This window comes from Sinohyriopsis cumingii, chromosome 3, assembly GCF_028554795.1.
Source record: "Sinohyriopsis cumingii isolate HCF-2022 chromosome 3, ASM2855479v2, whole genome shotgun sequence".
Lineage (NCBI taxonomy): Eukaryota > Metazoa > Mollusca > Bivalvia > Unionida > Unionidae > Sinohyriopsis > Sinohyriopsis cumingii.
This window is the reverse complement of record NC_142963.1, coordinates 136,955,713-136,983,459: the sequence shown is the minus strand read 5'-3', so window position 1 is coordinate 136,983,459 and position 27,747 is coordinate 136,955,713. Positions and strand designations below refer to the sequence as shown.

The following is a 27,747-nucleotide window of genomic DNA, read 5'->3' as shown; positions in this document are numbered from 1 at the left end:
CAGTCTGGGGTGAGCTTCCAAATCTGTGGCTTTTTTAAAAGATTTCCATGATAATATTGCAACTGAATCCTCACAAATTTCATTATTTATCAATTCACAATATACTAAATTTCCAACCCACTGTAGAAGCTATGAATCACTTAATTTTTGCATAACCTAGAATTTTTTTCCTATTAAAAAGTAATATTACTCTGTGAATCTAGATGTTGGGTTGGTGAGTTGAGCATAGTTTAATTTGGTGTCATAGTTTAAAAAAATTAAATTTTGTATGTATCTTAACAAGATTAACTTAAACCATAATGCCATACTTGGAAATTTATGTATTTCTTTTGTTATAAAAGTGATTGGAAAACTTTAAATGATATTTGAAATGTCAGTCGTAAACATGCATTGTGTATGAAATACATGGTTGGTCCAAAACTATCCATGAAAATTTTCAAAACCCATGTTCCTTGGAAGGATGACATGACATGCAGTTTTCACACTCAGGTAACATACTTTCTGCTTCCATACACTTTTCCCACTCAGGTAATACACTTTCTACTTCCATACACTTTTCACACTCAGGTACTATACTTTCTACTTCCATACACTTTTCAAACTCAGGTAATACTTTCTACTTCCATACACTTTTCACACTCAGGTAATACACTTTCTACTTCAATACACTTTTCACACTCAGGTAATACACTTTCTACTTCCATACACTTTTCACACTCAGGTAATACACTTTCTACTTCAATACACTTTTCCCACTCAGGTACTATACTTTCTATTTCCATACACTTTTCCCACTCAGGTAATATACTTTCTACTTCCATACACTTTTCCCACTCAGGTAATATACTTTCTACTTCCATACAACTTTCACACTCATGTAATATACTTTCTACTTCAATACAATTTTCACACTCAGGTAATATACTTTCTACTTCAATACAATTTTCACACTCAGGTAATATACTTTCTACTTCCACAATGAAGACACTGGCCCATGTTGCCACTGATGTTGATTAACTCAAGATAAAGAAACCCAAAAATCTAAGCCACCCAAAATGTAGACAGTCTGAAAATTTATATTTTATATTAAAATTTAATTGGGCCATCTACATACGAATACAAACATGCATATCAAATTTCATCGTTTCCTTTGAGTGGTTTAAGTCAAATTGTGCTAACATGATCTTGTCAAAGAAGTCTGTGATGAAAAGTTTTAAAAAGTGCATAAATAATTAAAACTTTCTGGTAATGGCCTGATGATTTGGTCAAAACATTTGTATATAAATGCAAATATGCTTCCCTGACTTCATTTGTCTTGCTCATGAATGCAAATATGCCTACCTGACTTCATTTGTCTAACTCAGGAATGCAAATATGCCTACTTGACTCCATTTGTCTAACTCAGGAATGCAAATATGCCCACCTGACTTCATTTGTCTAGCTCAGGAATGCAAATGTGCCTATCTCACTTCATTTGTCTAACTCAGGAATGCAAATATGCCCACCTGACTTCATTTGTCTAGCTCAGGAATGCAAATATGCCCACCTGACTTCATTTGTCTAGCTCAGGAATGCAAATATGCCCACCCGACTTCATTTGTCTAGCTCAGGAATGCAAATATGCCCACCCGACTTCATTTGTCTAGCTCAGGAATGCAAATATGCCTACTTGACACATATTGTCTAACTCCTTAACTGGGAAGTGGCTTTTTCTTAAATTGTACTAAATGGTTTTCCTCAGAACATTCAAAAATATGAATAAAAGGAAACTCAACAAAAATATAATCTAATTCTAACCATGTTAAATTGAGCAAAATGTCATGGCTCCAGTTCAAATAGGTTTTGTGCTATCACAATAAAATGGATTCTAGACTGATTGATAGATGTGTGTACATGCAGACTTATAAAATGTATTGATGGGTAGTAGCAAAAGACAATATACCCTTTCCTTCTATCATAGATGGCACATTAAAAAGTATCAGTGCATAAAAAATTTGACCCACATTAAAATAAGCAGAAAATTACCATGCATCTGTGTATCTGACCAAAAAGGGGTCAAATTCAGCTGGGACACCATGCATCTGTGTATCTGACCAAAAAGGGGTCAAATCCAGCTGGGACATCATGCATCTGTGTATCTGACCAAAAAGGGGTCAAATTCAGCTGGGACACCATGCATCTGTGTATCTGACCAAAAAGGGGTCAAATCCAGCTGGGACATCATGCATCTGTGTATCTGACCAAATAAGGGTCAAATCAAGCTGGGACACCATACATCTGTGTATCTGACCAAATAGGGGTCAAATCCAGCTGGGACACCATGCATCTGTTTATCTGACCAAAAAGGGGTCAAATCCAGCTGGGACACCATGCATCTGTGTATCTGACCAAATAGGGGTCAAATCCAGCTGGGACACCATGCATCTGTATATCTGACCAAATAGGGGTCAAATCCAGCTGGGACACCATACATCAAATTGATAACAACATGACTGACTAAATTTGTTGTAGCTGTAATGATTATGGATTTAAACTACTCTAACATGCCAGTAGTCAAATTGCATTTTATTAATAATTTCAATATACACAAGACCATGACTAACATGTCAAGGGCAATTTAAACCAAACCTCTAATCAAAATCTAATTAAAGTCCTTATCCAATAATTATAGGTTACTGCATTTGTATGGGAAAATAGGAACGAGTTTTTCAGAATGAATACTGCACGAACTTGTGAGTGCAGTATATCCTTCCGACAAAACGAGTTCCTATTTTCCCATACAAATGCAGTAACCTATAATTATTATATGCTCAATTTTTTCCCCGTTAACTTTACATTGACAGAATTGTTCAATATTCCTATTTTCCCATACAAATGCAGTAATCTTTTTATTATATGCTCATTTTTTTTATTCAACCTAAGGTTTAATTATATACACAAAATACACCACAAGAAACAATATAAATGAATGAATGCCGTATTCCAAACTAAATACACAAGCGCATATTTGACATTACAAAATGACATCATTATTATTGCGCACATAGCTCCGCCCAGATAAATTTGAACTTAGTCGCGCGGTCGACAAAACTTTCGAAAGAAAATGGCGTGTCTAGTTAAAATTGAAATTTGCAGTCATATTGTGAATGAATGCACATTGCAGCGACTTTTCCATTTGATCTGGAGTGAATATATTTTGGTATTTTGTTTCGATTCGACTAAAGTTTGTGATTTTGGACTGGATTCATCTGTGCAAATTATACATGAAATACATCGGATTGAAGTGGCGTGGGAGAAGCATGTTTACGTCTGCAAATGTGTTTTTGTTTCTGTCACTGAATGTTTGAAAACATAACTTGGGGAAAATATGAAGTCTTTCAATTGCAATTTTCAAAAAGACGCTATGGAATTTAATGTGTATTTCATTTTGAGTGCAGTAAGGAGGATGCAATTGCACTTATCATTGAAATTACAGCACACTTTCGAAATGTGTGATCCAGATTGAAAACCTATGACATGGCTCATGTAATTCGGATTTGCAGAATTAAGAAAAAACAGTTTGAGGAAATTCAGGATGTAAAACTGTAAGTATATTTTATTTTGCCATTCTTATCATCAGCTAAAGAAACAGTACATGCCTTGTTATTTGTAAGGACCAAATCCGTCATTTATACAAAGTAGCTAGCCTAAATCCGTAACATTGTATCAACACAAAATGTCAAGACATCTGGGGCTTTTTTGCAGTCCACGAAACATGTTTTAGTTCATTCAGAAACAAATAAACAACCACAACGTAAAGAGCCTCTTACGTGAGTGTACATGATTTGTTTACAAATCAAAAGTGCTGGCGTCTGAGTCCATTGTTTATTTACAAAATAAAGTAGTTCGTTTATTCACGTGAATGCTATATGTGTATTATCGCGCGCGTTCAGTATCGGGGAATATTGAACGATTCTGTCAATGTAAAGTTAACGGGGAAAAAATTGAGCATATAATAATAAGGATTTCACAATCTACTGAGCAGCAAGAGTATCAAAATAGATTAATCAATCAAGAGTGATATGGATGACCTGTCCCTGTACCTGAGAGTTTCACAATAAACACAGGTATGACTAGACATTAATCAGTCACTAGTGACACAATGGACATATCCTAGGACCAGAGGGTTTTGCAATATATTCAACAGCAAAGGTATGACTAGACATTATTTAGTGATGTGACTGACATGTTCCTGTGCTTGAGGGTTTCACAATAAATTCAATAGCACAGGTATGATCAGAGATTAATCAATTACTAGTGATGTGACTGACATGTTCCTGTGCTTGAGGGTTTCACAATAAATTCAACAGCACAGGTATGATCAGATTAATCAATTACTAGTGATGTGATTGACATGTCCCTGTGCTTGAGGGTTTCACAATAAATTCAACAGCACAAGTATGATCAGAGATTAATCAATTACTAACGATGTGACTGACATGTTCCTGTGCTTGAGGGTTTCACAATAAATTCAACAGCACAGGTATGATCAGAGATTAATCAATTATTAGTGATATGACTGACATGTTCCTGTGCTTGAGGGTTTCACAGTAAATTCAACAGTACAGGTATGATCAGAGATTAATCAATTACTAGTGATGTGACTGACATGTTCCTGTGCTTGAGGGTTTCACAATAAATTCAACAGCACAGGTATGATCAGAGATTAATCAATTACTAACGATGTGACTGACATGTTCCTGTGCTTGAGGATTTCATGATAAATTCAACAGCACAGGTATGATCAGAGATTAATCAATTACTAATGATGTGACTGACATGTTCCTGTGCTTGAGGGTTTCACAATAAATTCAACAGCACAGTTATGTTCAGAGATTAATCAATTACTAGTGATGTGACTGACATATTCCTGTGCTTGAGGGTTTCACAATAAATTCAACAGCACAGGTATGTTCAGAGATTAATCAATTACTAGTGATGTGACTGACATATTCCTGTGCTTGAGGGTTTCACAATAAATTCAACAGCACAGGTATGTTCAGAGATTAATCAATTACTAGTGATGTGACTGACATATTCCTGTGCTTGAGGGTTTTGCAATAAATTCAACAGCACAGGTATGACTAGACATTAATCAATCACTAGTGACATGATGGACATATCCTAGGACCAGAGGGTTTTGCAATAAATTCAACAGCACAGGTATGACTAGACATTAATCAATCAATAGTAACATGTACCTGTGGATATTGTATAGCTGGATATATCATCAGGATCATAATCAGCATCACTGGCCGTATAGGTTATGAGACTCTTCCCTGCAGACTCATTCTCAGCCACTGTCAAATGTGCATTACTGCTGAAAGTTGGTGCGAACTCATCGACTGGTGTCAGAGATATTGCAACAGGAACTGTCAGGGTGTTGGTACCATCTGTAACCTCCACTACTAGAGAGTAGGTCTGGATGGCAGAGTCATAGTTCAAGGCTGAAGAGAAAAAAGAAATACATAACTCAACACCATTTCACAACATTTACCTACTATATTCTAATCCCTATGTCTTTCTCTTCCTCTTTTATCCACTTTAGACAAGATTTTGCTCAACGTGAATCACTCTCAAATGATCTTACTACACTCTGCATTAAAATATTATTTGTCTCAAGTTTTTTTAGTCCAAAACACTTTTTAAAAATACTTTTTTATTTTCACCTACATACTACTTTTTTACCTCAACAATTTACTACATCGATCAAATTTATAGATACATGTATTAAGTTCAAAACAACCAAGATTATCAATACTCTGTAATTTGAATCTCATTAAGAAGTCCTCCATGCTCGTATTGTTTTTATAAGCTCTATGCAAAATATACATGTCAAATAGATACAGATATATAGATGTACAAACTGACAAACTTACAGACAGACAGAAAGACAGACAGATAGACAAAGACAGATATCTACATAGTATAATACATTTGAATACATACAAACATTTGCCTTGCTCACTGCAAACATAATTTTAATAGTTTCAAACAAGATCAAATTCTAAATGGGCATTAAATTCTAATTGGGCATTAAATCCTAATTGGGCATTAAATTCTAAATAGGCATTACATTCTAATTGGGCATTAAATTCGAAATGGGCATTAAATTCTAAATGGGCATTAAATTCTAATTGGGCATTAAATGGGCATTAAATTCTAAATGGGCATTCAATTCTAATTGGGCATTAAATTCTAAATGGGCATTAAATTCTAATTCTGCATTAAATTCTAAATGGGCATTAAATTCTAATTTGGCATTTATCTAACTCAGAATAAGAATAATCAATGTTGCCTGAGTCTATTGTTGGTGAAATTTGTTCCTAACATGTTCTCCAGCAGGTCAGTCAAATATCCAGTAAAATATATTCAAGTATTACAAAGCAGATCCAGACCTGCTGTAGACTCAGATGAGCTAAAATCTAGACCTGCTGTAGACTTAGACCTGCTGTAGACTCAGGCCTGCTGCAGACTTAAACCTGTTGTAGACTCAGACCTGCTGTAAATCTAGACCTGCTGTAGACTTAAACCTGTTGTAGACTCAGACCAGCTGTAAATCTAGACCTGCTGTAGACTTAAACCTGTTGTAGACTCAGACCAGCTGTAAATCTAGACCTGCTGTAGACTTAAACCTGTTGTAGACTCAGACCAGCTGTAAATCTAGACCTGCTGTAGACTTAAACCTGCTGTAGACTCAGACCAGCTGTAAATCTAGACCTGCTGTAGACTTAAACCTGCTGTAGACTCAGACCAGCTGTAAATCTAGACCTGCTGTAGACTTAAACCTGCTGTAGACTCAGACCTACTGCAAATGTAGACCTGCTGTAAATGTGGACCTGCTGTAGACTTAGATGTGCTATAGATCCATACTTGCATTTACCCAGACCTGCTGTAGACACAGAGCTGTTACAGACCCTGATCTGCTGTGGACCTACAACTGCTTCAGATCCTAATCAGCTGTAGAACTAGAGCTGCTGCAGACCAAGATCAGATGTATACATAGAGCTGCTTCAGATGCAGATCAGCTGTAGACCTAGAGCAGCTGCAGACCAAGATCAGATGTCGACCTAGAGCTGTTGCAGACCAAGATCAGCTGTAGACCTAGAGCAGCTGCAGACCAAGATCAGATGTAGACATAGAGCTGCTGCAGACCCAGATCAACTTCAGTGTAATGTGACAGAAGATCATGGTCTATAAACAATGTATTAATCATGGCCCTCATTGTACTAAAGTTCAGCAGCAGAGGGGCTGTACAGACCGAAACTTTTTGCACAATAAACCCCTCCAGGAAACTATTCCTCGATAGAGGGCTTATTTCGACGAAATAAACCCTTCTATTCAGAATACAGGACAAAAAAAAATGTCCCCCGAAAACTCGAAGAGTTTCCAGGGACAAACTCGTTGAGTTTGCACTGACAACTTGGGTCACTTCAATAAATCTGAAACAGTTTCCGTGGCGGGGTCGTTATTGAAAAATCCATGGGTCGGGTCCATCCCCTCTGCTGCTCTGGGAAATGAGTTTCCAAGGAAAAACATTTTTATGTTAGCGGAATTAAATCATTGACAAATAAATAATGGCAAATATTGGAGAAGCACATACGACTAGATTAGCTCGAGAACGTCTCGAAGCAATTCAGAAATTTCTTCCTGTCCGTGATAGTGTCAGACAAAAATTACAACTAAGACAGTAAGCACGGGAAGGCTTTGCAGAGACTACGGAGGAATTATTTAAACCCGTGACCAAAGCTACTGAAAAATCCGCAGCTGTTACCAAAGAGGCTTTAATAGAGCAAAGGAAAATTTTACAGGATATTTCAGCTGGACTTAAACCCCCGCCTCCACCCGATGAAGTTGTTGTGTCAGTACCTGCTGGTAAGCGAGTAACAGGGAGAATTACTGACCCCGCCAAAAGATTTACGCCGGATTATATTGAACTTCTTAAAAATGTACCAGAAGAGAAATTACCTGAGACAATACTGTTAGGATTGATTAGAAGAGATGTGTCTTTAAACCCAGAACACGGTTCTATGACAGATGATAATTTTATCAAATATTCGTATCGTATACGTGAAAATAAAAAACAAATCAGCAGGGACGATACAAAATACGATAGACTTGTAGATGCTATACGTAAACTTGAAATTCCACCATCGCAACCTCAAGAAGAAAAATCACCGTTGCAACACACAGAACGACAACAATATCCTTCACGGCGAAGAGCAATAGATCCTGACCTAACTCCGTTAAGTGAATACGAGGCTGCATCTGAAGGAAGTCCGCGGGGCCAAAAATTCAAACAAACTAGGTCGCCGATAATTAGCTTAACAACATCTTCTGAAAGTTTGCCTCAAGACATTTTATCCCCAAGAATTGTACCATCAACAGGGGAGGGTTTAGGATCCGGTTTTATTGCCTGCCCTAATAATATCATCGATGATGTATCACGGTTGGAAGTTCTCATCGGAGGAAGACGTGCCGGAAACAATTCTCCGGAAATTATAAATGAAGCCGCAGATATCTGTCAGAGACTATTTCAGCGTGGCATCATGGATATCAGCATCTACCGGGGGCTCATTGATGAACTCGCAGACGGTTACCACAGCGACTAATAATTAAATTTGCTAGCAAATTCAGTTAGATAAACAATAATTAAATAAAATGATACTACACGATTCTTTTCGCAGACCAAGAAGTGTCAGAGTAGTAAACTCACGATTACCAGTATACGAGGTTGTTTACGGAGATGGAGTCGGTGATGTTGTTAGGGATTTAGTCACAAGAATCGCTCCGAAAGCTGGACCGTTAGCAAAACAATTCGCGATGAAAGCCGCTGATGTTGTCAAGGATAAAGCCATTGGCACTGTTGGTAGTCTTGCCGGGAAAGCATTTCAATCAATCAAGGATCGACTAGCACAGCTGATATGAAAAAAAAACCCTGTCGAGAGGTTGGTGCCAGTAAAACTACCATCCACTGAAGCTATGCCGGCAAATGTTAGTAGCGTAGTAAATAAGGCCGTAAATCAGAAATTAGCTGAGATCGCAACAGCAGGAATTACCTCCAAAGCGTTGCAAGATAGTGTAACTGCTAATTTGATAGCTGGTAGTGGTTTCCGGTGACGATAACATTTTAATTAGATCATCACAAATAATAATAATGTTTGCACGAAAATCCAATGACGCGTTTGATATGTCCAAACCAGTACTTAAAGATGATTCTGTACGTGATTTTCAATATTATTCTTATGAAGCACGTGATCCTAACCAACGCGGAAGAATTGAACTACAGGTCCAGGATACAAGTAGATACTTCTTGCCCGCTGAGGCCTTCATCGAAGTTGAAGGTAGGCTTTTAAAGAATGATAACACTAACTACGGAATCAGCGACCGAGTTGGATTTGTTAACAACGGCATCATGGCGTTATTTAAATCCGCTATTTACATGATAGATGGAAAAGAAATTGAAACAATTCATGATAACGTCGACGTTGCCACAACAATTCTCGGGTTGGCGAGATACTCGGATGATTACACCAGATCAGCCGGACCATCAATGATGTTTGCAAAGGATATAACCGACAGCCCCGAGAACAGGAATGTAACAATGAATAATGCCGGTGACGCAGTTGCATCGATGAACGAAAATTTTAATTTATGTTTTACAACACGTAGATCGATGTTAAGTGGAGATGAAGAGTTCTCAGGTGTGATTCCATTGTCTCACATCTTTGGATTCTGCAGAGATGTCCACAAGGTCATATTCGGTGCCAAACACACAGTTGTACTTGTGCGAAAACCTGATGATAATGACGCTATCTGGCGAGATGCTGCTGTTGCCCCTGGTCAGGTAATACTAACTAAACTGTGGTTGTGGATGCCAGTGTTGTCTCCGTCAATCACCGAAGAACAACGACTGTTGTCTTTCATGGACACAGGCGGTAAATCACTGCTATCCTGGAAAACAACAACCACAGACGTTATTCAGGGTGATAATGGTGGGTTGTTTACATGGCATATATCATCGCAACAAGGAGTATCAGCACCACGACATATTTTCATTGCATTTCAATACCGTGCTAGAACAGATAGCCAGGAAAGAAATCCAATGGTATTTGATACACTTGGAGTTTCTGAAGTTTCGTTGAGAATAAATGGGCATCAGGAGCCATCTGAGGATATATTAATAGATTTCGAACATCATCGTGTCGCACGCGCGTATCATCGTCTGATGTCATTTATGGGGCGCGACCTTAATGTAGACACTGGCCTGCAAATATCACAGCGAGACTTTATGAGTTTATATCCGATTTATTACTTTTCGCTGGAACATCTTGATCTGGTTAAACAATCTGTTGTCGACCTACATTTCCGAGCTCGTGTAGGTGTTCCTGCTGGTGGTTACAGAGCGATTGCTGTCATACTCTCCGATAAAGCAATGCTGCTTGAAGGTGTTGGCGGACGAATGAGGGTCATCGACGCTCCAATCGAGAATATGTAACGCAATTAAAATCAAACTTAGGATATAATGTCATACAGTCATGTTAATGTCACCTTGACTTCCGGTCAAACGAAGAAATTGCAATCAAAGAACGCAAGCACGTGCGGGACATCAATAACACTAAAACGAGATCAGATTACTGGTGGTCCAAACAAATTGTCGTTGACTAATACTCAGCTTAAACATTTTAATAAGGCACTAACAGCAAAAACCGGTGTCCGACTTGATTTCTCTGCTGCAGCTATCAAGGACATGACTAAAACCGGTGGAATATTTCCTCTTCTCGCAGCAATACCGGCGTTGATTGCCGCGGCAGCACCAGCCGTAGCAAAAGCCGCAGCACTCAGTGCAGTTGGAACTGCAGCTGGAATGGCACTAAAAAAGGCAACGGGAAAAGGATACAAGAAAAAAAAGGGACGCGGTCTACGACTACCAGGAACTCCACCATCATGGTATCCAAAAAAATTCTAACGCCGTTGAGCAATTTTGATTTACTCGATGCTGTTAAAAAATTGCGTGTAAAACATTTCAGAGGCGTATTTATGCGAGATCAATTACCGCAACGACCGAATAATCCAGAAACTGGCATTATCAATCTCGACAACAAAGATGGTCCGGGAACTCACTGGGTTGCTTACGCGATCGATCCACGTGGAATTATCTATTTTGATTCGTACGGTTTAGCACCGCCAGTTGAGTTTCTCAAGTATGTCAGCAGATTTTCTAATGTTCCAGTGTGGCAGTCGACGTTACCAACACAAACATTAATTGATCCGCCCATTTGTGGGAGGGAGGTTTTAAATGTTCTTGATGCAATCTCAAGAAATCCAGCAACTCCTCCTCATAAAGTAGTGTATGAATATACCGCATCGAGAAATGCTAGCATTTGAAAAACAGCAATAAGAATAATGGTGGATATTTACGGAAGACCTTTCACACGAGGAGGTAAACCAAGCACAGATGCTGATCTCTCAAAATATGCGACCAAAGATGAAGTCGATAATCTTTTGAATATAGCTGGAGTTGACCCAGATGAAGTTGCTATTTTCCAAGACAGGCAAGGAAAACTAAGAACGAGCAACATTAAGTGGAATGATATAATTCGCAGAGTTCTTGGAGCTACCAAGGATAACTTCGTTGCATTTAGTGATGGCGGCCGGATCAAGGACTCGAATATATCAATCGCAAGCATCAAAGACAGTATTGATAAAGGTGTTGATAAATGTGTGAAAAAAGCCGGTGACACGATGACAGGCGAACTCAGCATGAGCGGCAACAAAATAACCGCGTTAGCGAATCCCGAATCCGACCAGGATGCGTCAAACAAACAATACGTGGACATCGTCAACGGTAAACTAAATACGCTGCGTGCAGAGCATGATGTTCACGTGGGCGCGTTTACAAGATTTCGAAGAAACTTCGTAAAAACTGATGAGGTCGTGGATAAGTTCTTTGGGACTCCTCCAGTCGTCGATGTAAAACTCGCTGATGTAAAGACCGACATTAACACGATCAAACAAACACAGCAGGATATCGTATCGGGTATTCCTGATATCGTTAACAAAACCAGTTTGATTAAAGTTCCCACTGGAGTTACTCCCGGGCATATCACCAACATCGTATTCACGGTATCATCGGGATTCGCAACATGGTCACGACAAAATAACACTATCAAATATACAGCAACAGCCACCGGTGTTTACAGGTTGTCTGTGTTTTCAGCCGCTAAATTTGAAATCTTCACAACATATCCTTGGAGACATTCCACCGATAAGTATTCCGGGGTTTGCACTGTAATACTAAACAGCGGAACCGAGGAAACATTTATGCTTGAAGCCGAGGACGATAGTTTAACAGCAACATCTTACTGGTTTTGTTTGGAATTCGTCGCTGCAACGCCTCAATTGGTTACCGCGTAATTGAATAATGTCAACGACGCCAGATGCTCAACAATATCGATACAATCAAGTCCGTGAGTGGCAATCTGAGTTAAAAACTGTCATCGAAGTAACTAGTCAAAAAGTAAAAAAATACAAGCGCCGCATAACAGTGCTGGATATTATGGTTTATTCAGTATCTGCCGTTGTTGCATCTGCCGGAGCAATACTATCAGCGGTCACTCCGGTAACTGCAGCAGTCGCCGCCACGATCTGTGTTTCCGCGGCCACAACAACAGCTGGAGTTTTCGGCATCATAGCAAAAAAAATATCATCATGTGCTAACACAAAATTACACGATTACACGACAAAATTAAATACAGCCACGACCGCATATCAGAAATTATCATCGCTGATATCATCATCGTTAGACGTGCAAAGTAGCGACGCTACGATATCAGATTCTGAATTCAAACTAATGTCAGATGCGTACAATGACTATTTGAAAACTAAACAAATAAATAATGTCAATAGAACTGCTTCAACAAATAGTCACAAACACAACACCGGTAAGGACCACAATGATCTCAGTGTCCTCGACGACACCAGAATTCGGTATTAATTTTCGAACTCCAATTCCAGTGAGTGAAATCGCGTTAGCAAAGCTCAGTGTGTATCACAGCTGGCCCAATGTTAGGTCGGCATCATTTGGTGGTCTGCAGCCAAATAATTCATTCGTGTTCGGGAAAAGCAAAGCCGACTCCGGCGAACAGGGTGAACTTGACTGGAATACAATTACACTTCCCACTGGGAGTTATCAGATCGAAGAAATCAATAATGAGATACAACGCCAAATAAAACGAATCACCGGCAAGGAAGCCAAAATATCTATAACAGCTCATGAACCAACGCTGTCTGCGGTCATTGAAATCTCAACGCCAGGATACGCCGTGGATATTTATAACAGCTCAATCCGAACATTATTAGGATGGCCAAAGGCCCCCGAGGTTAAACCTCGTCCACCAAAACCTGAAAAATCGGATTTTATGACCTATAAAGAAGCACTACACGACCTCGAGTACAATTATTATTTACTCCTTGCAGATCAATTACTAGCAAGAAAAAGTACTTTAATGCCCGATACTTGGAGTATAGAAGCTCCACGTGTTAAGGGGGGGCAGGAGCTCCGTGTTTACCGTCTAGATGATATAGAATCTGAATTATTTATTCCGATCAATCTAGTACATAAACAACAGCTACAACTCCTGCGAGTATATTTCCAAGATTATATTTCTGATTTAACAAGTCCGCGTGATAATATTATCACAACCATAGAAAAACTAAACAAACTCGCATCGGCCATGGAAACTATAAATCTAAGAATAATTCAGGCTTTACTGGATCTTAAAGACTATATCGATGATAATTATAGACAGATAGCCAGAGCAGATTTTGCAATTAAATATGGTATTCAAGTGAATGATATTTCAGATTTTAAATTTCCTGGATATAACGTGCCCGAGCTGAGAAAATCAGTCTCTGATCTCATCGATCAATCTTTCGAAGATATTCTTGCCGCGTACGAACGAATAAAACCACAACCTGTTATTCTCAAGCACGACAACAGTACAGCATCCGATGGCAGACACATCTCACCCGGGATCGTAAATATCACAGATGTTATTGCGGTCAATCTTGTATGTGACGTCATCGATGGCAGTTACAGCGCATCAGATACTACGACGGCACAACAGGGGTTTATCCTGTATACGTTCACACCAAGAGACCCCCCTGGTTTTCTGATTGTGCAAGAACCAATCAATCCGGTCTATCTACGGTGTCATAACCCATGGTTGTCAACGATAAATTTCAAACTCACCGACCAGAGGGGGAATTTGTTGGACCTGCGTGACGAGACTGTTAGTATAAACTTACTGGTGAAGTCCTAAGTCAAGGGATCCATAATATTTATAATAGTTTTTTTTTCTGCACTGATCCATTTTCGTCATTTTATCGTGCAAATACCCTATCAAAACCAGCATAAGTTATCGTTGAAAGTGCTAGCACGCATTTAAAAAAAAACGGTTGTGTATAATGTATCAACCCGAGTACATTCATGCACGAGTTCATATTCATGATAAGCAAATTCTTTACGAGGCAATAAAAACCGCATTTCAAATACAGACATTCCCAGAACAGTATTTCCCCGTTAAAATAGTTATTGACGTGTATGGTGACGAAGACTTCTTGTTAACTCCGTCACAATTAACAGAGCTACAGCAAAATCATATGATCATAGTTTGGTGTCAACGAGAACAGATTATGAACTATTCTCATTCCTGTATTGATGTTGAAACGCTTAAGCAAATCCTGAAAATCTGAAAGCGCCCTTCACTTGAGAAACTCTTTGAGTTTCCAAGGGCAAAAAAAATAATACACTTTTTTTTTTACCCGTGGAAATGTGCTTTACACTCCAAGCGGGGGGGGGGCTAGCGTTCTCAGGTTCTACTTTCACTTTGTGCTGTGAGTCACACGCTATGCGGTTTATACTTCCTTGTCGGCCTCGTAGTCAGAAACACTAGTATTTTTGTCAGAAATGCAAGGCATTTCCGTGTCTAGATTCTTTATATAACCTTTTAACCGTCTCACCCTGGTGCTAATTAATTTTCGAGTCTCATACTCTTGTGACAATCCAAGACGAATCTTCTCAACTGCACGGCACAGTGGAATAAATTCAGATACCTGATTTTCAGTTATCCCGGCAAGTGATCTGTAAACACGATCTTGCAAACCCTTAATGAACCTATAACGAGCAGGGAGATTGTTCTTCCCCAAGCGTGATAGCTCATTCAAGGATTCAAAATCTGACATAATTGTTTCAGTGTCTAGTAAAATATTAAAACCTCGCTGTTGTAATTCTTTAATTTCAACAAGTATGGTATTTATATTTTCGTGATTCATATTATTATATATTTTTATATTTTTAATAGAAACACTTTGCATGAGAAACGCTAGCTTTCCAAAACAAAACGAGACAGTCGGAAACATTTATCCCCTGCAAGGGCCTAGATCGTCAAATAACGTTCTAGAACCCCACGAGGACTGCTTCCGACATGACAATACAACATGTAACACGAAACACTTTATCCCCTGCAAGAGCCTCTAGATCGTCAAATAACGTTCTATAGGCTCAAGAGGACGTGTTTAGTGAATTGACAAGGACAAACATATAACACGTAACTTATCCTAAGGACGGACCCCTCTGACTGCCAAGTGACTCAGAGGCACATTTATTTACAAGACGAGACAGCCCTGGCTTCTAGGATCGAGTTCTCTAGCAGGCCCGGCAAACATTTATTTGACAACACAAACAACCTTTACCTCTGATTCGAGTATCACAGCAAGCAAAGGTACAATGAACATGTAATCTTATCCTAAGAGACGGTACAGAACAGACAACCTTTACCTCTGATTCGAGTATCACAGCAAGCAAAGGTACAATGAACATGTAATCTTATCCTAAGAGACGGTACAGAACAGACAACCTTTAACCTCTGATTCGAGTATGACAGCAAGTAAAGGCACAATGAACATGTAATCTTATCCTAACTTATCCTAAGACCTTATCCTATGACGACACAAACATACACAGGTGGGTCATTTTCTACGGTCAGCAGCAGAGCAAAACCATCCATTGAATCGACCATTGGATGGTGCACAAAAGACACCCGCCATTGGCGGATTAAATTTATGGTTTTGCTTGCGCGTGCTGACTTTCGATCGACCCAAAGGTCTTAGGGAGCGATTTCGTATATAACCCAACTGTTACTTGCGAGTTGGAAATTCGCTCTAGCAGTGGGCGGGACTTGTTTAAAATATTTTAATTGTATGTTTTCTTAAGCGCGGTCATATAACAAGCACAGAAGAGCAAAACAGTCGGATATATTCAGTAAAACGAGGATATTGTTTGTAAAAAAATATATATTCTACGGTAAATAAATGATTACATGTTATGAACTCGATAAAATATTTTATCAAGGTGGCTTTCTTAGGGGGAGCAAATCCTCTGACCAGCAACGACAACTCTGCAAAGCGTTACACACTCTCGGAGGAGTTATCGTCGTTTGTGTCAACGATAAGAGTTATATAACAGAATGAAATCTTCTGTTTGAGCTTCTTTGAAAATGCTGTTTTGTAGATCCCATCTGCGACATGCTGTACAGAAGGTGGACAAATACCGAAATACCTACCGGCTGCGCTCATTGATTGAAATATTATTTCTTCACGAGTCTCAACATTCACAGATTTCACTGCTCTTCTTATAGCTGTTTTACATTTAACTCTTCCTCGTATGGTATTCTTGCTCTGAGTGATCGCTTGAAGGTTTTCAATACTGTTATCAAGTCTGTTCCCGTTAATATGATCAATGACAAGGCCTTTAGGGATCTCTCCGTTAAAAACCTCATAGACGAAACGATGACATAAATACCTCCCTTTCCTAACAGTAAATCTTAAATAACCAGCATTATCAACTGTACCAACTTGTTTCCTCAGCCTGTAGTTTCTCACTATGCCATCTCGGTTTGCCTCATAATTTGGAATAGTTGGATGTCGGACGAATTCTTGATTCATTATACTATAAGCAAATCATTGTCTAATTCATAATTTGTCTGAAAACTTATTTATGTAATCACGCTCGCATTTGAGAGCGTTATCACAGTCTGGATTTTTTTTATCATAATACCGTTTTAGTTCTCGATAGCGTTTTCCACCACACGCTGAACATAATTGCGTTTTTCCTCGTACTCCAATGCCGCATCTGATACACGGTATCGGTCCTAGACTCCCACCGCGGACCTGTTGAGCATGTTGTCCACAGTATTCGCCTCTGCAGGGTTTGCTACACGGCGCTGATGAATTTAGTTTGATCCACTTGCATTGGTTCATCATATAATATATTTGTCTATTTAAATATTTGTCTTAATTATAATAATGGGTTTTGAAAGACTATCCAGAATAAAACCCATATCAGGTTCTAGATTCGATCTTGACCGGTTAACCGCTGATCCACGACGAAGAGAGTTAGCAGAGGTAATTGGTGTTATCAAGAATGCCAAAGAAGAGTTTCGTCGTGATGGTGCCGCACACACGTGGTCTTCGTATAAAATTATCCTCGGAAACGCGAGCGTTTCTCGGGAAATGCAAAGCATTTCTCGTGACCGTATCATTGATGCTACCATGAACGATACAATCGCGCGTAACATAATTGGGTATCTCGACGATAGAAGATATTTCGTACAGATAAAATTTATTGTTGGAGTCGGCGAGGGAACGTGGATTATCAGAGACAAACTAGACCCTGTTCTTGATGCCAGAGGCGTTCGTGGAAAAACCGTTCTGTTAAGTAAAGACTCAAAACCGGGAGTACTTGTTGGGATTGATATACCATATTATGCCAGAGCGTATCCTGTGACCGCAGTTGTTTATGGAATTTATCCGATGAAGAAACCACGCGTTGATAAACTCAAACCGATGAAGGTGTCGGTGTTGAATTGTGTAGCTGAGCGAGTAATGGAACACTTTAAAAATGCAATGCGAGGAAACGGCCTAACACCGCTAAGACAAACTAAAATAACAGCGTGGGCGACACGAGTAGCGGATAAAGGAGCGTCAATAAATGATGTTGCTGAGCTAGAGCGATTACTAAAATTTCCTATAACGGTTTCATCGTTAACCGGTGAGGTATTGTATGAGTGTAAATACAATTCCCGTGGAACACCAATAACTATTATCGATCATAACAGTCACGCCTGGACTGACTCGGTTAGGATATTTCCGCAAGACCGTGTTGTGAAGTATTATCCGGAATTGCAAAGCAATTCTGGGAGCATGTTTGATTTTATTTATCAGATAAGTAAAACCGATCCAGTGTCTGTGTGGTTATTCAGAAGTAGCGAAGATGGAGAATATGATCAGTTTGTGAGACCCAACGGGGAAATATACAGAACAATGGCGTTACAGCAGGAAATGAAAAAACTCGCAGAAAAATATCATGCTGGCAACACTGATACGTTACTGACACACTGTTTTACTGTCCCGGGTGTTGTCGTGCATGTAGCCCGGGAACGAAATTCATGGAGACCAACTCCGAAAAGTTTTCTTGCTGATATCCAGCAGAGCTGTGTCGAATACGGACACGGCGGTTTGTGGAATACTCAGTATGATCACCGCGGTATGATATCCGTGGACATGACGGCGTGTTATCCAGGAAGTTTCCTTGGGCGTGGAGAATGCAGCGAATATTTTAAACGGTTTGGCCACGCTGGCAATACCATGACAAGAGTAGCTGTCAACGGTGTTTTACCCGATTTTGACTTGACCGGATTTGCTTGTGTGTCGTCGTTTAAATTCGCTAAGGATTTACATCCTGTGTGTTATGTTTGGTTTGGCAGACATTTCGTTGAGAAGCGATGGGCACCGATAGTGTTATTGCGATACATGCTTGACAGTCGAATACTGTTGTCGCTGACGGTCAGCGAAGCGATTATATGTTATTGTCGTCAAACCGAAGTTTGGTTGCCAACTCCAACGCCGGTTACGTTAGAAGAAGTCATCGAAGATTGGTCACGAGAATATCCAGAAACTTCTATCGACGCTATCATCAAGAAAGCTCCTGAAGTACTTAAAAGCAAACTCAGAAATGATGAAAGCACAGCAAAAGATCTAGGACGAAGAATAATAGGGAAATTCACTCAAGGTGGAGCGTATGATCATAAACAACATCACAGTCGATTAATCATGGACAAGACTGAATTGGATCTTATTGTCGCTGATGCAGCCACGAACAACATGTTCTGTAACCGCAAAGATGTGTTTCTGTCAAACGGGGAAAAACTAGGGACTGTTTTTAGTTATATTGACGGAGAATCATCTCAGTACATACATTTGAGATCTTCGATGCTGGCTTATGTATCCATAAATTTGTTGTCGATGATCAATAGATTCCCTGTTGCCGCAGTGAGAGTTGCAACGGATTCATTTTATATTGATAAAAAACACTCAGCGCTGTTGGATAATGTTATATCGGATGATCCATCGTGGGGCTCGTGGAGAATAAAGAATGAAATGTTACACGGATATTGTAAATCGGCTGATGTTGAAATCGAGGATGAGTATCGCAGCGCAGAAATATCTTCGATGGTTTCGTCGGGGGCAACTTCGTTGTTGCCGCCGGTGCACGATCCTGTTACAAGACACAAAACAGTTTATCTGAACGGTCCTGGTGGTTCTGGTAAAACAACTCGAGCGATTGAATTATTTAGAAACTCTGACATGATTGTGCTAACACCCACACACAGACTTGCCAGGGAGATGAGACAACGGGATGTTAACGCGTGCACGTATCACAGTTTTTTCAAATACAGCGGCGGCACGTGGACACCTGAACGAATGGGAACGAAATATATTCCCGAGAAAATCATCTGGGATGAGATAGACACTGTGCCGTTGGATACATTAAAACAGTTTCTGGATTGGCTGCTAAAGAAAAATACCGCAGTGGTGATGTGCGGCGATCATGGTCAACCACCCCCATTTACAGGTGAATCTCCACACGAGTGGCTGAAAACTTTTGTAGATTATTATGAGGAAATAACTAACGATGTTAGAGCACTCGATGAAACGCTGAAAGAGTTTAAGGCACTGATCAGGCTACAAACCAATAAAGTCCAGTGTGAGATAATGCGTGAAATAATTCCAGAGACTTCGCTGAGCGACTTTTGGGAAACGTGGAAACCAGGTGATTTAATTGTGGCAAGTAGAAAGATAGTCAGGGACACACTTCAGCAGCGGTTATTTCAGTTACATCAGAAGAAATTTCCCATGTTGCCAGTGCCGTTGTGTTATAGACCAGCTGATACGCGATTGCAGAATATTGATGTTGATATTCCAGGGCGCCTGACTGCGTCGGGTCCGGAGAAACAGAATTTAGTATTAAATGATATTGTCACAGTTGATGTTGATGCTGTTGAACAGGCACTGAAAATGAGCAAATCCCCGTGGACGCTAGGATACGCTATGACCATCCACAGTTCGCAGGGACTAACTATTTCAGATACAACAGTTTGGATTGTTGATGATCGCATCGAGTGGTCAAATTTAGTTTATTTAGCCGTGTCAAGAGTAAGAAGGATAGGTCAGTTACGAAGAATTGTATTAGATGATGTTGTCAACGACAGCTCAATCGCTGATGACACAATAAGAAAGAAATTAGCCGGTTACAAACAGAGCGACAAAAAAAATGGTAGAGAGTTTGATCCCAAACAAAGTTTGGATGTTGAATTTGTAATACAATTACAACAACAGCAGAATAATCACTGTGCGAGTTGTAATTGTTTATTGCTGTGGCAGTATTCGAAAAACGACCCAAGGCAATTCACCGTAGATAGAATAGATAGCAGTCGCGGTCATACACGTGAAAATGTGATGTTGACCTGTCTTGAGTGTAACCGACGCAGAGGTGTTGCTGCAGTTATTTAAATGATTGAATCACTTCAGTGCGGATCACTTTAGTGATCGGGGTGGTAATTGTGTATCCTCGGGAATCACCTGAAGTTGCTCGCGTTTAAATCCGCGTTGAGGAGCAGTCGAATCTAATCTGTAGATTGCGTTTCTCCCAGTTGATCTGGTTATGCTGGATATCTTATGTGTAGTAACACTCCATGTGGGATCGGTTGCTCTTTTTTTTCCTCCTTCTAGTTCGCCTGGTTCGTATAAATACCTAACGGTGACATTACCCAGCAGTGGGGACGCTAGCGTCCCTGGCTGCGTTGAAACATTTTGTTGCTGTTGTCCGCGTTCACTGACGCGGGGTATATATTTTTTTGTGATTGCATTTACAGGTCTCATGTTTGTTGTTCTGGTAATTTCATTATTCAGTGCGGCTATCACGTTTGGCAGTCTTGCAACCCATTCACGAGATCTCGTATCGTAAATGAATTCCCTCGCGTACTGGTATCCGAATAATCTCTCAGCGAGTGTTCTATTAAATCGCTCAACAATTGCCTGATCCCGATGAATTTCAGTATGTCCTCGTCGTATGGTAACGTTATGCTGCTTTGTCAGTGATGACACCGCGCCCTGAAATTCCTTGCCAGGATCAACTTGTAATAATCGTGGCCAGTTTAGAGGTCCTCGTTGATAAATTCGTTTAAACGCAGAGGCGACTTCGGACGCTGTTTTAGTCGCTAACGGTTCTGCTTCTTTGTATCTACTGGCAACATCAACTACTGTTAGCGCGTATTTGTATATTTTTCTACGGACAGTATCATGAGGCAGGAATAGTATGTCAGCCTGATGAACTTCATTGGGCACACTAACATCAAAATGTGCAAAGTTGATTTGTCGAGGTGGTGGTAAGTAGATTTGCCATATTGCTTGTTTTGATAGCCAATTTTTGGCAACCTCGCGTGTTACTGATGCCGCGTTGGCGAGTTTATTAATTGCTGAGTTACCTCTCCAGTATCCGATTGGGGAATAATAAATCGCTTGCATTTTTATTTAATTATCCAGCGCCTAATACTAATTTAGATTTCATCGCTGATCTTACTAACCAATTAGCGAGTGACTCCTTAAATGATTTATTTTTTATGGCGCTTAGTGCATGAATTAATTTCACATCCGCGATATGCCTGTCTTGTAGATATTTACTTCAATAAGCAACATCATGTATGTGACACGCTGCGTCGATAGCGTTTATCGGATACTCTCCCGGTTTTGGTTTAGATTGTTCATCAAGTCTGATATCTAGTCGGGTCCCTGGACCGCAGTAATTGTATCCTGGGAGATGTTTTTCTCCGGGATACTTTGCCCAGGGAGTTCCGGGGAGCTTTCCAAGTTTGGCTGCAATGTCACCTCCGCTAAATTCTCGCTTTTTTTTTGAAATCTAAATTTTTTTGTGCCACATCGCGTACACTTACCAGAAAGTGCTTGTCTGTTATTTTTTGTTGTAATGGTTGTTAGATCATTCGTAGGGGTTCGTGCCTTACACTTCACACAATATAGATCCATAATTATTATTCTTTATATACAAATGGAAATTACAGATTTTTCTGCGACAAAAAGAGCCAGTTAAGCATAATTCAGTGCTACCAAACTCTATCCGCGCGATTATAATTGGGCCATCCGGTTCAGGTAAAACACAGCTGTTGCTGAACTTGATAATGAAGTGGATGAAATGGGATAAACTGTATTTGATAGCTCCATCTGTAGATGATCAACGATGCTATAACGTTATAAAAGATTTTAATGAGAGTGCAAGCGCGCTGAGTAAAGACGGTGAGGATGTTGTTGAATTTATCACTGATATCGAAGAAGCCCCCAGCGTCGAGGATCTTGATGAATCAATTAACAACCTAGTAGTGTATGATGATGTTATGTTGGACAAGCAAAAAAATCCCGCAAGAATATTTTCCCGGGGACGTCACAAAAACACTGATGTGATTTATGTTACTCAGCGTTATACACAAATTCCTAAAGTAATCAGGGATAATTGTAATCTTCTTGCGATATTCAATGGAGTTGATACACATACACTGAGAAATATTCATCAAACCTGGTGTGGTGGCGATATGGATTTAAATAAATTTAAAAATTTCTTCAGTCATGCTCAAAGAAAACCTCATGGATTTGTGACAATAAATTTACACGATCCCAGAACAAGATACCGTATTGGACTTGATACACTATTTGCAACATAAAAATGTTTTTCCTTGGAAACTCATTTCCCAGAGCAGCAGAGGGGATGGACCCGACCCATGGATTTTTCAATAACGACCCCGCCACGGAAACTGTTTCAGATTTATTGAAGTAACCCAAGTTGTCAGTGCAAACTCAACGAGTTTGTCCCTGGAAACTCTTCGAGTTTTCGGGGGACATTTTTTTTTGTCCTGTATTCTGAATAGAAGGGTTTATTTCGTCGAAATAAGCCCTCTATCGAGGAATAGTTTCCTGGAGGGGTTTATTGTGCAAAAAGTTTCGGTCTGTACAGCCCCTCTGCTGCTAGTTCCAAGTTGTCTTCATCAAAAATTTTTTAAATGACTCTCTTATTTACTGACTGGCAACAACAAACTGTTCACTAAATATTTAGTGGAAATCAATAATTAAAATAAATTCGTTTTGAATTCTATTAAAAAGCATTTTGTTTTATTTTTGGGATTTTCTCAAATTTGTTTAATTCCTTGACTCTGTTTTTTAAAGAAAATAAAAACTCACATGTGTACAATTGAAAAATTTCAAGTTATTTTTCATCCTTTCTGCCACCCTTAATACAAAAATCCCAGTATTGCAAGAAATATCATAAACAACATAATGTCCAATTTAAATCTGATAAGAAATCTTGAGAAATGTAGAGAAACCTGAACCCGATATACCATCAATGCAGTGTTAGCAGATCAGGTACATGTTGTCACTTAAGTGTTAGCAGATCAGGTACATGTTTTCACTTAAGTGTTGGCAGATCAGGTACATGTTTTCACTTAAGTGTTGGCAGATCAGGTACATGTTGTTACTTAAGTGTTGGCAGATCAGGTACATGTTGTCACTTAAGTGTTGGCAGATCAGGTACATGTTGTCACTTAAGTGTTAGCAGATCAGGTACATGTTGTCACTTAAGTGTTGGCAGATCAGGTACATGTTGTCATTTAAGTGTTGGCAGATCAGCTACATGTTGTCACTTAAGTGTTGGCAGATCAGGGTACATGTTGTCATTTAAGTGTTGGCAGATCAGGTACATGTTGTCATTTAAGTGTTGGCAGATCAGGTACATGTTGTCACTTAAGTGTTAGAAGATCAGGGTACTTATCACTTAAGTGCTAGCAGATCAGGGCATTTGTTATCACATAAGTGTTAGCAGATCAGGGTATATGTTGTCATTTAAGTGTTGGCAGATCAGGTACATGTTGTCACTTAAGTGCTAGCAGATCAGGGTATATGTTATCACTTAAGTGTTAGCAGATCAGGGTACATGTTATCACTTAAGTGTTAGCAGATCAGGGTATTTATCACTTAAGTGCTAGCAGATCAGTGTATATGTTATCACTTAAGTGTTGGCAGATCAGGGTATTTATCACTTAAGTGCTAGCAGATAAGGGTATTGTTATCACTTAAGTGTTAGCAGATCAGGGTACATGTTATCACTTAAGTGTTGGCAGATCAGGGTACATGTTATCACTTAAGTGATGGCAGATCAGGTTACATGCTGTCACCATATGTTTTGATTCATCAGGGTACAAGCCTGTCACTATATGTATTGACAGATCAGAGTATAGCTGTCATTGTTGATAGACCAGAGTAAATGCTGTCACTATATATATTGGCATATTAGAGTACATGCTGTTACAATACATTAGCAGATTAGGGTAAAGCTGTCATTGAATGAACTGACAGATCAGGGTATAACTTTCATATGCATTGATAGATCAGGGTAAATGCTGTCACTATATGCATGCTGTCACAATATATCAGTAAATCAGGGTATGTGCCATCTCTGTAGTGTTGACAGATCTGAGTATATGTTATCACTATAGTGTTGACAGATATGGCATGTCATCACTGCAGTGTTGACAGATCTGTGTATATGTTGTCACTGTAGTGTTGACAGATCTGGGTATATGTTGTCACTGTAGTGTTGACAAATCTTGGTATATGTTGTCACTGTAGTGTTGACAAATCTTGGTATATGTTATCACTGTAGTGTTGAAAGATCTGGGTATATATTATCACTGTAGTGTTGACATATCTGGGTATATGTTGTCACTGTAGTTTTGACCAATCTGAGTATATGTCATCACTGTAGTGTTGACAGATCTGGGTATATGTTGTCACTGTAGTGTTGACAAATCTGAGTATATGTCATCACTGTAGTGTTGACAGATCTGGGTATATGTTGTCACTGTAGTGTTGACAGATCTGGGTATATGTCATCACTGTAGTGTTGACAGATCTGGGTATATGTTGTCACTGTAGTGTTGACCAATCTGAGTATATGTCATCACTGTAGTGTTGACAGATCTGGGTATATGTTGTCACTGTAGTGTTGACCAATCTGAGTAAATGTCATCACTGTAGTGTTGACAGATCTGGGTATAAGTTGTCACTGTAGTGTTGACAGATCTGGGTATATGTTGTCACTGTAGTGTTGACAGATCTGGGTACATGTCATCACTGTAGTGTTGACAGATCTGGGTATATGTTGTCACTGTTGTGTTGACCAATCTGAGTATATGTCATCACTGTAGTGTTGAAAGATCTGGGTATATATTATCACTGTAGCATTGACATATCTGGGTATATGTTGTCACTGTAGTGTTCACCAATCTGAGTATATGTCATCACTGTAGTGTTGACAGATCTGTGTATATGTTGTCACTGTAGTGTTGACAGATATGGGTATATGTTGTCACTGTAGTGTTGACAAATCTTGGTATATGTTATCACTGTAGTGTTGAAAGATCTGGGTATATATTATCACTGTAGTGTTGACATATCTGGGTATATGTTGTCACTGTAGTGTTGACCAATCTGAGTATATGTCATCACTGTAGTGTTGACAGATCTGGGTATATGTTGTCACTGTAGTGTTGACAAATCTGAGTAAATGTCATCACTGTAATGTTTGCAGATCTGGATACATACAGTTTGCTTTTGTTTCATACTGTACAAGATGTTGATAAAGGCCATATTTGAAAGTTGATTTCCATTACACTGGACCTAGACAAAAAAAATCAATAAACTGGATCAATACATATTGACATAAAGTGCATGATAGCTCCTCCAATGGACTGCATTGAGAATACAATTGTATAACCCTTCTAGGCAAATGCTAGTGTACATACACAATGCTTCTACAGTATTACTTTCAATTTTTGCAGAATGAAATTACCATCCCTGAGTTTGACATGACACGGGTATAGCTAATTTATATGACATGATTGAAATATACAGGGGTATAGCTAATTTAATATAAGACATGACTGAAATATACAGGGGTATAGCTAATTTATAAGACATTTCTTTATTTATCATGTGCAGTGTGTGCTCAGCCATTTAACAGCATCATTGTCAGCAAGGTGCAGAGCCTGTAGTCCACCTGGGAACTTTGTCAGTGGACAGTTTTTCACCTGGGAACTTTGTCAGTGGACAGTTTTTCACAATGTGTGACATGGTCTGTAGACCTCCAGAGCAACAGGAAGAGTCAATGGCCTGACCCCATCGGACAAGGTTGACTGCACAATGACCCTGTCCGATCCAGAAGTGGTTCCGTGTGGTCCACAGATGATGTGGAAAGTTGAAACCAGGAGTGCAGACAGATGGCTCAGCTATGAGGAAGTGGTTTACAACATCTGTTGAAGACCACTTGACACTCCATGCTGAGATAGCTGTTATATCCTCTGGCAAAGGACCTAACCAGACTGGATGTCTCGAAGTCAAGCGGACTGCTGGATGTGAAGTGATGTCCATATACAGTTTCTCACTGGCATAGACCTTAGCCAACACTATTGTTCTTGCCTCCTGGTGATGCAGATTGGAGGAGGAATGTTAGTGAGTACCAGCAGCCATGGTAAATGAGTAGAACGTAGTGTTCCAGAGATTATGCACACTGTTGTGTTGAGCTGGACATCAATTAACTTGGTGTGGGATGATCAAGCCCAGACAGAAGCACAATATTTGGCTGTCAAATAATAGAGGGCCAGTGCTGATGTCTTCAAGGCTGATGTCTTCAGATCTGATGTCTTGAGTGTCAGTGAGCACTAGTGCCCCAGGTTGAGCCAGCTATTTTACAGAGTAGGTTGTTTTGAGTGCTAAGTTTTGCTGCAGTTTTCTTCAGGTGGTTGTAGAATGTCAGTGATCTGTCCAGTCACACCAAGGTATGTTGGTGTTGGGTCATATTTTATTTGCTGCCTATAGAGGAGGATGCAAAGATCATGGTTTGTATTTGCATTGTTAAGGTGGAAGATCCTGGAGACTTTCTTTGTGCTTGGCTGTAGGCACCATTTCATGAAGAAGTCCATCATTTCCTCCAAGTCCTTCTTCAGTATCTCCTCAAGCTCAGTAAATGAGCCAGACTGTGTCATATGCCACTGTTAGATCAAGGAAAACAACTCTAGTTTTAAGGTTCCTCTGAAAGGACTTGATCACAAGTTCTGCAGCCATGCCTGTAGCCTTCCTGCTCAACAGTTGTGATATTCTCCAAGTCTGGACCAATTCTTTGGAGAATCAGGCACTCCAGTACCTTAAAAGAGACTGAAAGTAAGGAGATCGGCTGATAACTTGCCA

At 39.6% G+C, this 27,747-nt stretch overlaps 1 protein-coding gene across 1 annotated transcript in view; it reads right to left on the bottom strand.

The window, feature by feature from the left end:
* The window catches only part of LOC149803932 (cadherin EGF LAG seven-pass G-type receptor 2-like), a 48,619-nt gene extending 21,074 nt beyond the window's left edge, over positions 1-27,545 (bottom strand). Inside the window, exons 1-2 of the mRNA XM_089954017.1 lie at positions 27,335-27,545; positions 5,241-5,486 (exon numbers count right to left, since the gene is read on the bottom strand). Coding sequence (XP_089810143.1) covers positions 5,241-5,486; positions 27,335-27,545 — 457 coding nt within the window. The remainder of the gene's footprint in view (positions 1-5,240; positions 5,487-27,334) is intronic.
* Between the last annotated feature and the right edge of the window lie 202 nt (positions 27,546-27,747).